Source organism: Streptopelia decaocto (assembly GCF_964273445.1).
Source record: "Streptopelia decaocto genome assembly, chromosome: Z".
NCBI classification, from domain to species: Eukaryota; Metazoa; Chordata; class Aves; order Columbiformes; family Columbidae; genus Streptopelia; species Streptopelia decaocto.
The window spans coordinates 19746167-19758581 of NC_138657.1; the positions used below are offsets into that span (position 1 = coordinate 19746167).

The 12415-nt window shown below is 39.7% G+C and overlaps 1 protein-coding gene across 1 annotated transcript in view; it reads left to right on the plus strand.

Moving 5' to 3' along the window:
• Nucleotides 1–12415, plus strand: part of FREM1 (FRAS1 related extracellular matrix 1) — a 63484-nt gene that overhangs the window by 18811 nt on the left and 32258 nt on the right. Inside the window, exons 16-23 of the mRNA XM_082074504.1 lie at nucleotides 831–924; nucleotides 1399–1651; nucleotides 3485–3682; nucleotides 4857–5042; nucleotides 5973–6169; nucleotides 6968–7196; nucleotides 8816–8960; nucleotides 12220–12361. Of these exons, the coding sequence (XP_081930630.1) occupies nucleotides 831–924; nucleotides 1399–1651; nucleotides 3485–3682; nucleotides 4857–5042; nucleotides 5973–6169; nucleotides 6968–7196; nucleotides 8816–8960; nucleotides 12220–12361 (1444 nt within the window). The remainder of the gene's footprint in view (nucleotides 1–830; nucleotides 925–1398; nucleotides 1652–3484; nucleotides 3683–4856; nucleotides 5043–5972; nucleotides 6170–6967; nucleotides 7197–8815; nucleotides 8961–12219; nucleotides 12362–12415) is intronic.

Genomic DNA, 12415 nt, shown 5'->3' on the forward strand with positions numbered 1-12415 from the left:
AGAGTGGCTGTCTTCTCATCTTGCAGTGGTGGAGTCTCTTAGCTGGATGAGTAAAAGCCCTGCAGTGAAGTGGTTCAAGGCACAGTGGCTACAGTTAGCCATGCTCACCATCGCACTGATCTGGCAGAGCTGCCCCAGGCCAAGGTTCCTGGCTCAGCCTCGGGACAGCACCTGCCACTGTGGAAACTGAGCTGTGGTGTGTCCCAGAAGCAGCAGCTTGCGACCATATCTGATGTGGCTAGGTTTCTCTATAAAGCATTGCCCCATGCAGATGAGGAGGCAAATTCTGTATTCAGCCATGCAGTTCCTGTCAAGAGGGCAATGGTTGCCAGTTTTTTTGTTTTAGGGAAGCTGAGTTCATTAAACTTGGTTAGTTTACATTAAAAATTGTATTAAGACTGATTAACCTAGAAAAGAAAATTTTGCTGCTATATTTATGGCAAGAACAAGGCTTGACTTCCTACATGCAAAATTAGAGCTTCTTGACTCTCTTTCCATCTGTTAGTCGAAGAGGGCACCTACCATAGTGAGGATGTACACATTTGGTAGACACCTCACAAGCAGCCAGAACATAGATGACAAAGCTTCAGTGAAACCTTTTTCCCACATGATGTTTAGTTTATCTTGGGGGTTTTCTTTTAGGAGACCCAACAAGCCCTCTGAAGAAACTCTGATCCAAAAGCAGCAGTCTTAGATGGACACCATTGCACAGGGAATAGATTTTTGTATTGTGAGGAATCCACATTTTCTGACACGACCAGATAGCACAGCTTCTCCGTCTGTGTGAAATTTGTGTAGCTCTTTTTTTTAATTTTTATTTTTTTTCACAGGTATCGGCATGATGGTTCTGAAACCCTCACTGATGTTGTCCTCTTTGCAGCCACAGACGGCATCCACTTTGTAGAGTTCATACTGCAGGTCAAGGTCAGTGAGTTGCATGTTTCTGAGAGCAATTGCTTGTGTAGAAGACTGCAACACTTGACTTCTGAGAGTCTTCACATTCCCTTGGAAACTGGGAGATAACGGACTTGTTAGGCTTCAATTTCAACCATAGTTTTCAGGGTTATGTAGCAAATTTGAGAGGAGATTTTGCTTGTACTAGCTTAAAGACATTTGTCCTTCCTCTGGCTTGGGTTATTCTATCTGGAATTATTCTCTCTCTACTTAAATAGGGGGAGTGAGCTTTCTTTCTCTAGCTGTAATTATCTAGTTTGGTTTACTTTTGTCTTTGAATTTTAAGAGTGACCCTAATTCAGCTGGTTTCATTTTGTTCACATAGAGAGCTCAATGTTTGTCACTGACACCACACTATTGTTTTGGGGTGGAAAGCAATGTGTTAAGGCAACAGGCTTCCACTGAAATGAAGAATAAAATATCTTAAATTATTTTTCTGATTAGGTATTGCCTGTGAATGATGAGCCACCTGTTATGCGAACAGGCCTTGTTCCTGTGCTCCACTGCCTGGAGGGTGAAGAAGTGATCCTCTCCCCAGACCACATTTATGCCACAGATGCAGACAGTGACGACATGAAACTGACGTTTATACTGTCTCGCCAGCCCTACCATGGGGTAGTGAGAAAAGCTGGCATTGCTGTGGATCGTTTCTCCCAAGCGGATGTGGTCTCTGGTTTAGTCACATACAAGCACACTGGTAAGTGAGTTAAGGACAGAATTAGACTGGAAGATGGTCAGAGAGTTTTGACAGAAAATCGTAACTTGAATCCATATAAACTTTGAAGAAGCTCAGTGGGAACTGCTGAGGAGCTACATGTGTTGTGACTAGGGAAAAAAAGTAATACAACTACCAAATACTTTAATGTGTTCTCCAAATCCCTGTTTGAACTGAAATTATAGAACAAGTACATGAAAGCATCATAATCCTGAAGCATCTCTTTCATTGTTGCTGATAAAATATATTAGTTTTGTTTGTTTTGCAAAATTACTATTAAATTGGGTACAAATTAAAGGGGTATTTTTGTTTTTTTTATTTCATGACACTAAAAAAAAAGTTTGACCTTTTACTGTAGTCATGTTTAGGTAAGACAATGTAACAGTGTAAATGAAGATGCTGAGTTTTGATAGAAAACTGCTAACAACCTGATGTACTTGCTTACCTCTTCAATCTAGATGGATATCCATTTTTTGATAGCTTATAGTCTTTCTGTATCAAAAGCTAAATATATTCAGATTTTGATATTCAGATTTTCTTCAAGAGAACCACAGTGTTTAAAAGATGTTATTTTGTGGTTTGAATTTTTTTTTTTTTTTTAAATTACAGAAATCAAGGGCCAGTTAACCCCATTTCCTACTTAATTTGGTCCTTTGGTTAGCATTGAAGGACTTCTCTTTTCTACATCTCTGCTAACATTAAGCCTCTGGTTTTCTGTGTAATTAGTCTGTAATTTTCTGTTAGCATGGAAAATACATGTGATATTTTCAAGCTTGGCACTGTCTAAAATGAACATCTGCTATTTGAGAAGTGCTTGATTGTGGCCACCCATAAAAAAATAAAGCACAGCATCCTAAAGCTATCAGGAACATTATTTCAATGGCAGAGTTTTTCAGAGACAATGAAGTGAAGAAGCTGACACTAAAGGCTGTGGTGCCCCTGTTTTTCATTCCCAAATTTCTACATGTTAAATGTGTTGCTAGTAGATATCGCAAAGGAGGGTGGAAGCCACTGTTCTTGCTTTGCAGGCAGCTTATTAGTAATATCTTGCAGCAATGCAAGACACAGGCTGCTGTAAGTGCTGAGAAGGGGAATACACTCAGCCATAGATGATTCTTGCAAAGGGTGGCAGTTCCTAGTCCTGTGCTGTATTAGCCTCTATTTAGAATGTGATTGCATATAGGCATAATATACAGTATAGTTACAAAGCACAGCCCTTGTTATAGTCCATTTTGCAGGAATAAGAGGCATATAGGAATACATGCATTTCTTGGTATGCAAAAATGTTTTCTTCTGGGGGAGCATGGATGTTAGCACTTGTCATAGAAAGGGTATATATATGTATATATATATGTATATAAAAGGAAGATCTTTTCCTACATTTTTGAGAAGGAATGCAGAAAAAACCCATCAGTTTCTGTGCAAGTTACATTTTGCTCAAGCTTTAGTACACAAAAAACAGAACCATGAGGACTATTGGCAATTTTATTACAATTACAATATTATCAGTCACAATATTATAACATTATGATAATAATATTACAACTGTCAGTAATGCTAGCTTAGTTACATACTTTTCTACACCCTTTTACTCTAGAATTTGGTTAAATTTAATTACAAACAACAAATTGAATCCCTAAACAAACAGCACCCCCACCAGCCAGAATTAAGAATTCTAGTCCTTCTGCTGTTGTATTGGTCTGTCTTCTTCTTCTGACTATGAATACTGCAGACTGTTGACTGTCCTTGCAGGATATAAACTTTCTCATTAAGTTTTGGTAAAACATTTTTTCTGAACTGAAACATTTTTTCTAGGTGGGGAGATTGGCTTGACTCCTTCCATTGAGATCTTAACCTTTGTTGTCTCTGATGGTGAGGCTGGCCTGGATGTGAAAGGCTGCTGTCATGATGGACCTCTTCCTCCTCCAGTTCTGATTCACAATCCATTTCCAGTATATGACCTTAATATCACTATACTTCCAGTGGACAACCAGCCTCCATCAATTGCAACTGGTGAAAGCTTCCTCTCACTACAGCATTATAATGTGGGCTATGCAGTACTGTAATGGCTAAAGATTCGGGGGATTTTGTCTGAATTTTTTTTTTTTTTTTAAGCATCGGGAAGAATCAGCTGAGATCAACAAACAAAAGTTTTGGATCAGAATTTTCATTAGTATTTTTTTTCTTTTGCTAGTACAGTGTGACCTCCAATTTCAGGGGCAGGTGCAAATATGAGTAACTGCTTGTGGCACTTCAGCTGCATGTTTAAAACATGTGGTTAGAGGTGAGAGTGCTTAGTTATGCTCTCCTTCATCTATACGTGTCCATTCCTGCGTATGGAAGCTATGTCTGAGTAAAAGTGATTGATATCTTGCCCTGAACTTAGGTCCAGACAATTGTCAGATTCACACAAAACAAAACCATAAACATACTACCTTTGCATGTATACTAAAGAAATTTAGACTCTGGCCCTTATATGAAGGGAGATAATATTTTATTACCTCTATTTAATTCTGTCAGTGAATAAAGACAAATCTAGGTAGCAGATCAAATTAATAGGTGTGAAGCTAGTACACTAGTGTTGGTAATGTACATTTAGTACAACATCAGCCCATTCATTGTGTGAAATTTCCATTGACTTCCTGAGCTTTGAATGTAGTCTGTAGTATACATATTAAAGGTATGCTTTCTGTATGATTTTCAATGTCATTTGTTGGTAAGCATCACATATACGTCATGTATCTCAGAGAATATTGAAGCATATGTATGAGTAGCTTTGTAATTTGCAGGCTCTCACTCAACTAATGTTCTGGAAATGAAGCATTGTCCCAGCAGGGAAATTAAGCAGTGATGCATGAAAAATTGTTCATTATGAGCAATTCGTAACAGCTCTCATGTAATTAATGCTCTGACAAACAGAGGTAACAACCAATTTTGAGCAGCACATAAACCATACCTAATAACTTACCAGTAAAATTATTTCACGGTCCCCTTCCTTTCTACTTACATGGTGGCAAAAGTGGAGTTGATGGTGTAAGCATACAAAAAAAACCCTAAACCAAACCCCATCAGTAGCTCAGTATTTGTTGTCTTTTGCCCCTTAGTTAAGATTTCAATTCTTGTTAACAGAAACAATAGTAAAATGAGCTAAAGAACCAATACTGCTTATCATATCGTTTGCGTGCAGGTGCAAGGTTTGTGGTGGAGGAGGGCTCCTCAGCAGCCCTTACCACCAACCATTTGTTTGCCACTGACCCTGACACCTCTGCAGAGGACTTAGAGTTTGTCTTGGTTTCTCCTCCCCAGTTTGGTTACCTTGAAAACATACTGCCTTCTCCTGGGTTTGAGAAGAGCAACATTGGTATAAGTATAGGTAAGTCTAAATGACGTATGGTAATCAAGCAGATGAGATACAGAGGGCTGTATGGTGGGCTCTGATGAAGTAGCTGCAGGTGTGTGCATTAATACGGACTTATTGAGGAAGGCAGGTGCTGGCAAACGAAGAGCAATGGGACTGTGTGGGAGGAGTTCAAAGGGAGACCAAAGCCCGGCAAATGAGAAGAATTGGCACTTGAAGTAAACAAACCAATACTTGTTTTATGAATTCCAGCTGCAATCTATTAGAAGTGGCATAATGAGCCATTAACCCACTCTCTCTGCCTTTCCCTTCACTCTCCCAGGCAAGGCTCTCGCACTTCCCTTCACTTATACTTCTGTTAATAAAATGCTGCAGCTGAGAATTTGAAAAGCCTGGGTCCCACGTCAGTTTCCATGGCAAAATTACAAAAGTGGTAGAGATGGTGGTTGCCTTGGGTCTTTCCCCTTGTTCACCTTAAATATTGCAAGGCAGTTTCCTCCTCAGCAGAATAGATTGTGGCACGCTCTTGAATTCTATCAGCTTTTCCTAGTGTCTCCAGCTGGACGCCCAGCGTTGCTAAGCCTTTTGGTCCCTATTTTCCTGGTCTGTTGGTCAAATAACAATCTGTGTAACTACTTAGACCTCAGAACTTTTCCTATTTGTTATTTGGGTCTTTTTATTTGGGCTCAGTTCTGCAGATTGAACTGAGAAGTTTGAAGTTGCACAGTCTCATAAGAAGCAGAAGAATGCATTTCTGTTTCAGGGGAAGAGCATGAGCAGTATAAGTCTTCCAGCCACAAAATGACTCAGAACTTATAAAATCGAAGTTATTTGTCATTTGAAGAAAGACACATCTTAAGATGTTCTTTTTTTTTTTTTTTTTTAATGATGTATAAGAAGGCAGGAAAAGATTGTGCTAACTCATGATATCTTTAAAATCTCTAGCTTCATTTCAGCTGAAGCACCTGAAAGCCCTGAACATAAACTATGTACAAGCCAGGCATATGCGAATGGAGCCAACAGCAGACCACTTTGTACTTTATGTCACCGATGGGCTGCATCGCTCAGCAGAGACTCCATTTTTCGTGCTGATCAACCCAACCAATGATGAAGTCCCAGAATTCATAGCAAGGAATATTACCGTAAGGAAAGAATCAAGATGTCCGTCACAGTACTATTTTATACCAGAAAATAGAAATATAAATAAGAACATGTTTTTTGACACTTGTTACTCTACATTTTTCCCTTACTTTGTGTAGTTTAGCATAGTTCATGAAATAACCTAGATACACGTAATGTAAAACTGTAAGACAGAGCTTCCGTGGGGCTGGAGCAGTGCACAGGTCTTTTTGGTAACTTGCAGCTAAGTAAAAAACAGGCTCAAATTTTTAAACAAATAAGTCATCTAGAAAACTGAAGGATCTTTATACTTCCTCTGGTTTCTCAAAAGCCTCTAATAAATTTTCTGTAGTGCTTTTTGGTGTTCCTGGCACAGCCTCTCTCCTCTCTGAATACTGCTTTTAATATAAATAATAATGCTGTGATCACCATCCTAGGGTAGTGTAAGCTTATGTTACTGTAAAGTTAAAAGTGCATTTATATGTATAAATTCATATGCATCCATGTTTTTATACATATTTATGTATTCAAAGTCTTTCTCGTCTCTGCATTCCCTAGCACTTAATATGAAGTTTACTCATCTAACAACTTTTTTATTAATTGGGACAGATACAAGCTCCTTATCTCACCTTGTCTTTTCATCACCATAACTGTTTACAATTCTATGTCTCTTAAACTGGTTGAAATTGGTAGCTGGTTCAAAAGCTACTGGGGAAAGAGTGGAGGAAACAGAATACACTCATACACAAAAATATTTAGGTAACAGTATTAAAATTCTATAATTTTTAGGTAAAATTGACATTTTTTTCTTTCATGTTCAGGTTCAGGAAGGGGAGATGAGAGAGCTGGATCTCTCTGTTATCAACGCGGTTGATCTAGATGTGCCTCAAGACCATTTGGTATTTGGGGTTGTGCAGGGACCCTGGCATGGGTTCATTATTAAAGGAGCTGATGGCAATGATATTCGACACTATAAACAGTTAATTAACCATAACCAGCACAGCCGTGGGCTGCTTGTCCATGAATTTTCCATGGAGCTACTGAAGAATGGTAGGTGCAGCTTTCTTCTGACACAGGTCTTTCATTCATTTCATGAGGCTCGGTGGCACCGTTAGAAACCTTCACTACTTATTTATTCACTTGCCTTATGTGTATTTCCCAGACAAAATGTTTAGGAATAGTAGTTAGCCTATTTAATGTTAATGTTATATATTGATTTTAGGAACTGTCAATAAATCAACCTGAGAGGCCAAAATGTCAGAAAGGGTAGTAATATGACTAGGGAGGCCAACTGTTCTGAAAAAATAAAGGGAATGTTGTAACATATCCGCAAACCGATTTAAAAACATTTGACAGCACCGAGAACAGACTTATTTAAAAACACTTTAACTGATCATGGAATTAAATATTGCTCTAAGTGATCACAGAATCATAAAACCATTGAATGGTTTGGGTTAGAGGGACCTTTAAGAATGATCTAGTTTCAACCCCTCTGCCATGGGCAGGGACACCTTCTACTAGACCAGGTTGCTCAAATCCTTGTTCAGCTTGACCTTGAACACCTCCAGGTATGGGGCATCCAGAGCTTCTCTGAACAGCCTGTTGCAGTGTGTCACCACCCTTATTGTAAAACATTTTTTCCTTTATGTCCAATCTAAACATACCTTTTTCAGTTCAAAACCCTTTACCCTTGTCCTGTCACTAAAGGCGTTGGTAAAAACTCTCTCTGTCCTTCCTATAAGCCTCCTTTTTATATTGGAAGGCTGCAATGTATACCTTTGTCATACCAAATAATGATAAAGGTACGAACTGGGGCTCTATAGCTTAGAATGATCAATTAAACTGCTGTGAAGGAGTAAAGCTCTTTCAAGTATATGTAGTAAAAGAGTGTAGTTATAATAATACTGCTGGAATAGGGTGGATTCTTCCAGACTGTGTCCATTTAGTGAAACAGGCAATCTATGAATATAAAGAGGGACATTAATGCAATCCTGACACTCAGGTTGCAGTTCAACCCTCAAAACCCAAGGAAAGATATTTCTCTTCTCTGCCTGCTTAATGTGAACCTTCAGAAATATCATGTCCCCACTACAAATTCCTCAGCTTTCCTAAGTCCTGTTTTTGACTCTCTTCCAATTGCTTGGCTTTTCTGTTTTCCTGTCCACAATGGTGACCGAGCCACCTCCAGCCCAGATCTTCTGATTGTCCATGGTCATAGCTGCAATGCCAGCTCTCCTCCCCAAGGCTTGTTTAAAGCTCCCTGAGTATTATTTAAGGTTCAGAAAAGTGTTGCTTAGTAGCCTTGGCCTTTCTATGGTCCCTGTTAAAATGAATTGGAATGAGGAGAGGAGAAGAAATGTCCCTTTTTCAGACCAACAGAGGCCCTTTTGTGAAGAGTCGCTCCTTAGTAAGGTCAGGCTGGTGTCTTTGAGTCAATAGTATGTTGTAACAACATCACTGAATAGCAGTAGCTTGCCAATCTCATCTTCTGGTAGCTGAAACAAGCTTGCTGTGGTATGGGTGTATGCAGGGTGGGGGGAGATGGAAGAAAGGTGATGGAAGCAGAGTGAAATGATGTGATGGATTTTGCAGGAGTCAGATTTATTTGTTCTTTCCATTTCTCTCTCCTTCTACCTCTTTCATTTTTCTTTCCCCCACCTCCTGCATAGGAATGAAGCTGATGTACGTTCATGACAATTCGGAAAACCTCACTGACAGCTTTAAAGTCCAGCTATCAGATGGGAAACATAAAGTCCTCAGAACCATTTCAGTAAAGGTCATTCCAGTTAACGATGAGAAACCAGTGCTGAGCAAGTAAGCCACATGTTTCTGTCTCTGATAGAGGGATGAGTTCAAAGAAACGGGTCCAAAAGTGATCAAAACAGCAAGTCAGTGACTGATGGGGAGAGGATGCCATAACTAGTCACAGACAAATGTCAATGCAGATGTTTCCATGTAGGTCTCTATCAGCTTGAGTAACAAAAGCATTTTTAGTGAGAGAAGGGCATGCTTTAATGTTCCTCATTATTACAAGGATATAGGAAAATAAAGGGTGGGAACATACTTGTTTTGTCTTTCACAACTTACTTCAAGATATTTGCCAGAGAACCCTGATCTTAGCACACCTCTGCTGGCCAATGTCCATCACAGTGCTGACCACAGTTACTTTGCTTTCCATTTCCCTGGGGCCATTGCCTGTCCAAAAGACGTCTGAAAGCAGCTTTGGATTTTGGTAAGAGGGAATCCACAAGGCTGATGACTCTTGCTCACAGGGGAAGGCCTTTCAGATTAAATTATTATCTTATTGTCTATTAAAAAACTCTATTGCTCAGCCATAGTTCAGCTTTCGAGAAAGTACACGCAAACTTTCATTGCAGTTCAAAACTGAGAGTCATAGATGAATTTGACATGGTCAGAAATTTCCTGGCAGACCATTTGCAGATAAGCAGCTGACTGCAAGAGAGCCAGACCTCCTGGACATTTTAACGAGGAGCTTGCCCCTTGGGATCCCCATTTTTTAGCTGACAACCTGCCAGAGAGCATCAGGGCCTCTGTCCTCCTGGCTGCTTTCCAGCCCCAGGCTGGCAGATGGGGAGCTGGGGGCCTGGAGGCTTTGGGGATGTAGCTCTGAACCTCTAAAGTTTGTATTTCAAAAATGACTCACAGCCTGTTAAGCTGATCCCTTGGGATATTTGGCCTACTCTCAGATTAGACCTACATTTCCTATTGTAGAGAATTTTGAATGTTTTGTTTACCATGTAGATCTTCTGCATTAAGAAATGTTGGGTTTATAGTTAAAAGATTATCAAGGACCACATAATGCTAACAAGAGAAAGTCAATTTCTAGGTAGAATAAAGGGTATAGTTTACATATTCATATCATGTACTGATAATTACTGATAATTGTTTATTTGTTCCCCACATGGTAAAGACTGCTGCATCTTTTTCCACCCTTTCTCACTGAAGGAAGGTGATAGAGTGCAAAAAGTGAAGTGTTTTTAGTTTTGCTCAACTGGATCCAGAAACAGTTGCTGCCTTGTCTGGCAATGTTGTCTGCCATTCCTGTGGTGAACAGTTGCACATAGTAAGCCACCTACTTGCAAAATAGCTATTTCATTATAAGAAGTTACTGCTTTCTTGCCTGTTACTCACTGGCAGTATGCTGCCAGTGGTTAAACAGTAGTGTTTTAAGGAAACTTGTTCAGTTTGACATTGAAGTGGTTTACCTATCACATTCAGTCACCACTTTGCTGTGGGGTGGGAGCTCCCTCATGCCACTGCAGTGTTTTACAGGTGGACATTTGGCAACACCTGTAGGCTTTTTCTCACCTTTTGTTCTGGGGGTACCTCTCCACCCCAGGGAGTTTTAGTTCTCATCTCCATTAGCTATGGTGAACAGACTGAAGAATCTGGATGGGATACATTTAACTGGAAAGCAGTGACTCTTATTCACAGTGACTGCCAAAAACTCAATCTGTCACCTCTTGGATTGCATTCTGTAGCAAGGGGAGCCCTTGGGGAATGTATGGCCCTCACACATTCCCCTTGAGAGCTTCTTCTCAAGATGAGACATGTGGGTGCTAGAAGGACTTAATCAACTAACTGCTACACAGAAAAATGAGTTGGGATTACACAGCATTCAGGGTGTAACAAAGGTGTTTATCTTCACTTATTTTTTGTTTGAATCTTCCTAGCTCAGGCAGTCTTTGGGTCAGGCACCTGGTCTTTCTGTCTGCACATTCCCAACATGATTACTGGCAGTAAGAGTAAATCATTAAGGTTGCTTGATCCATCATTAATATGGCTTGGTATACTTCGTCATATGACTCGATTTTCTTTGCTTCTCCTTTTGCAAAATGTGACATTTCTATGCCTCATATCCATATCAGTTTGAATACAAAACTTCAGGAAAAAAAATCCCCTCTCTTTCTCAGAATAATAAATGTATTTTCCAAAATCACTAAGTAATTGCGACAACTTCTTTGGAAATCTCAGTTGTCAATCTGCTTTGGAGCAGGCACTTGCAGTTTGGCAAAGGAAAGGGCTGTTACATGAAGAATACGTCTTTAGCAATATCTAGGTAAAAATTTGTATTTGGCCTTTGAAATAGCATGACTTGCATGTGGTCAGTTGCATCCGGCCAGAACTTAGCTGCCCAAATGCCTAAGGAGTCTGTCCTTTCTCAGCCTGCTCTTTGGCCCCAGGGCAGATTAGCTTGAGAAGGTCCCATCCCTGGGGTGACTGAATATGCTGAATCCCCTTCGACCTCCTTGAAACTTCTGTCCAGTTTAATAATACTGTTTGGGTGCTACATTGTGAAAATGTAACACAGCTAACAGCAAAATGATAAAGCAGGGTGTGCAGAGGCAAACTGGAGGATGATTACTAGCTCAGAACAGAAACAGAGGAGACAAAATCTGAGAAACATCTCAGAGAAGCTCTGCATGCATTTCAAACTGTGGCATTTTTTCCCTCAGAGATGCCTTAAATTTTTTTATTTTTCAATTTGTGCCTACGATGGCCATTTCTGCCAAGGAACAGGTAGCTTTACCCTACTCTTCTAAATAAAGAACCCAGGAATATTCTGCAATGGGGAACATAGAGAAGAAGCCAGTAAGGTCTTTGTAGTGTCTCTTAAAGATTAAGGTGAGCAGTGACAGATTAGTTGTTTGAAAGGTGGTCTTTTCTCTAACGAATAATCAGTTCATTAGAGCTAGTATTGCTATGGGCTATAGTAGCAGTAACATATAATACAGCCTACTTGTTTACATTGTCTTCTTATAAACGGTATGAAGGTAAAAGGAGTATGGCCGAGGGGAAGAAAACAGAGGTGGTAAATCCCAGGTTGTTGTAGGTATACGCTTTGCTCTTTTTCACCATTGTAAGGAGAAGCTGGTTTGTCCAGTTTGCCTTTTTTTCTGTTTTGAACTAAAATAGGCACTCTACTTCTATTATTTTTGCAGTTGTCATTTCTGTCAGCATCTGGGTAATTTGTATTCCTGACAGAGAAATTACATGTTGGAAAGGTTACTTTTCTTTTATTGCATCAATACCTGACTTTTAATTTTTGCAGGAAGGTTGATATAGAGGTCAACATGGGTGAAACTCGAATAATTTCTAGTGCTGTTCTGTCAGCAGAAGACGAAGACACCCCCAGGGAGAAAATTTACTACTTATTTGAAAGACTTCCAGAAAATGGTCAGCTTCAGCTCAAGGTTAGTCTTTGTACTTCAACAAAAAGCAGGCTTGCAAATAACTCTATCTTTTTA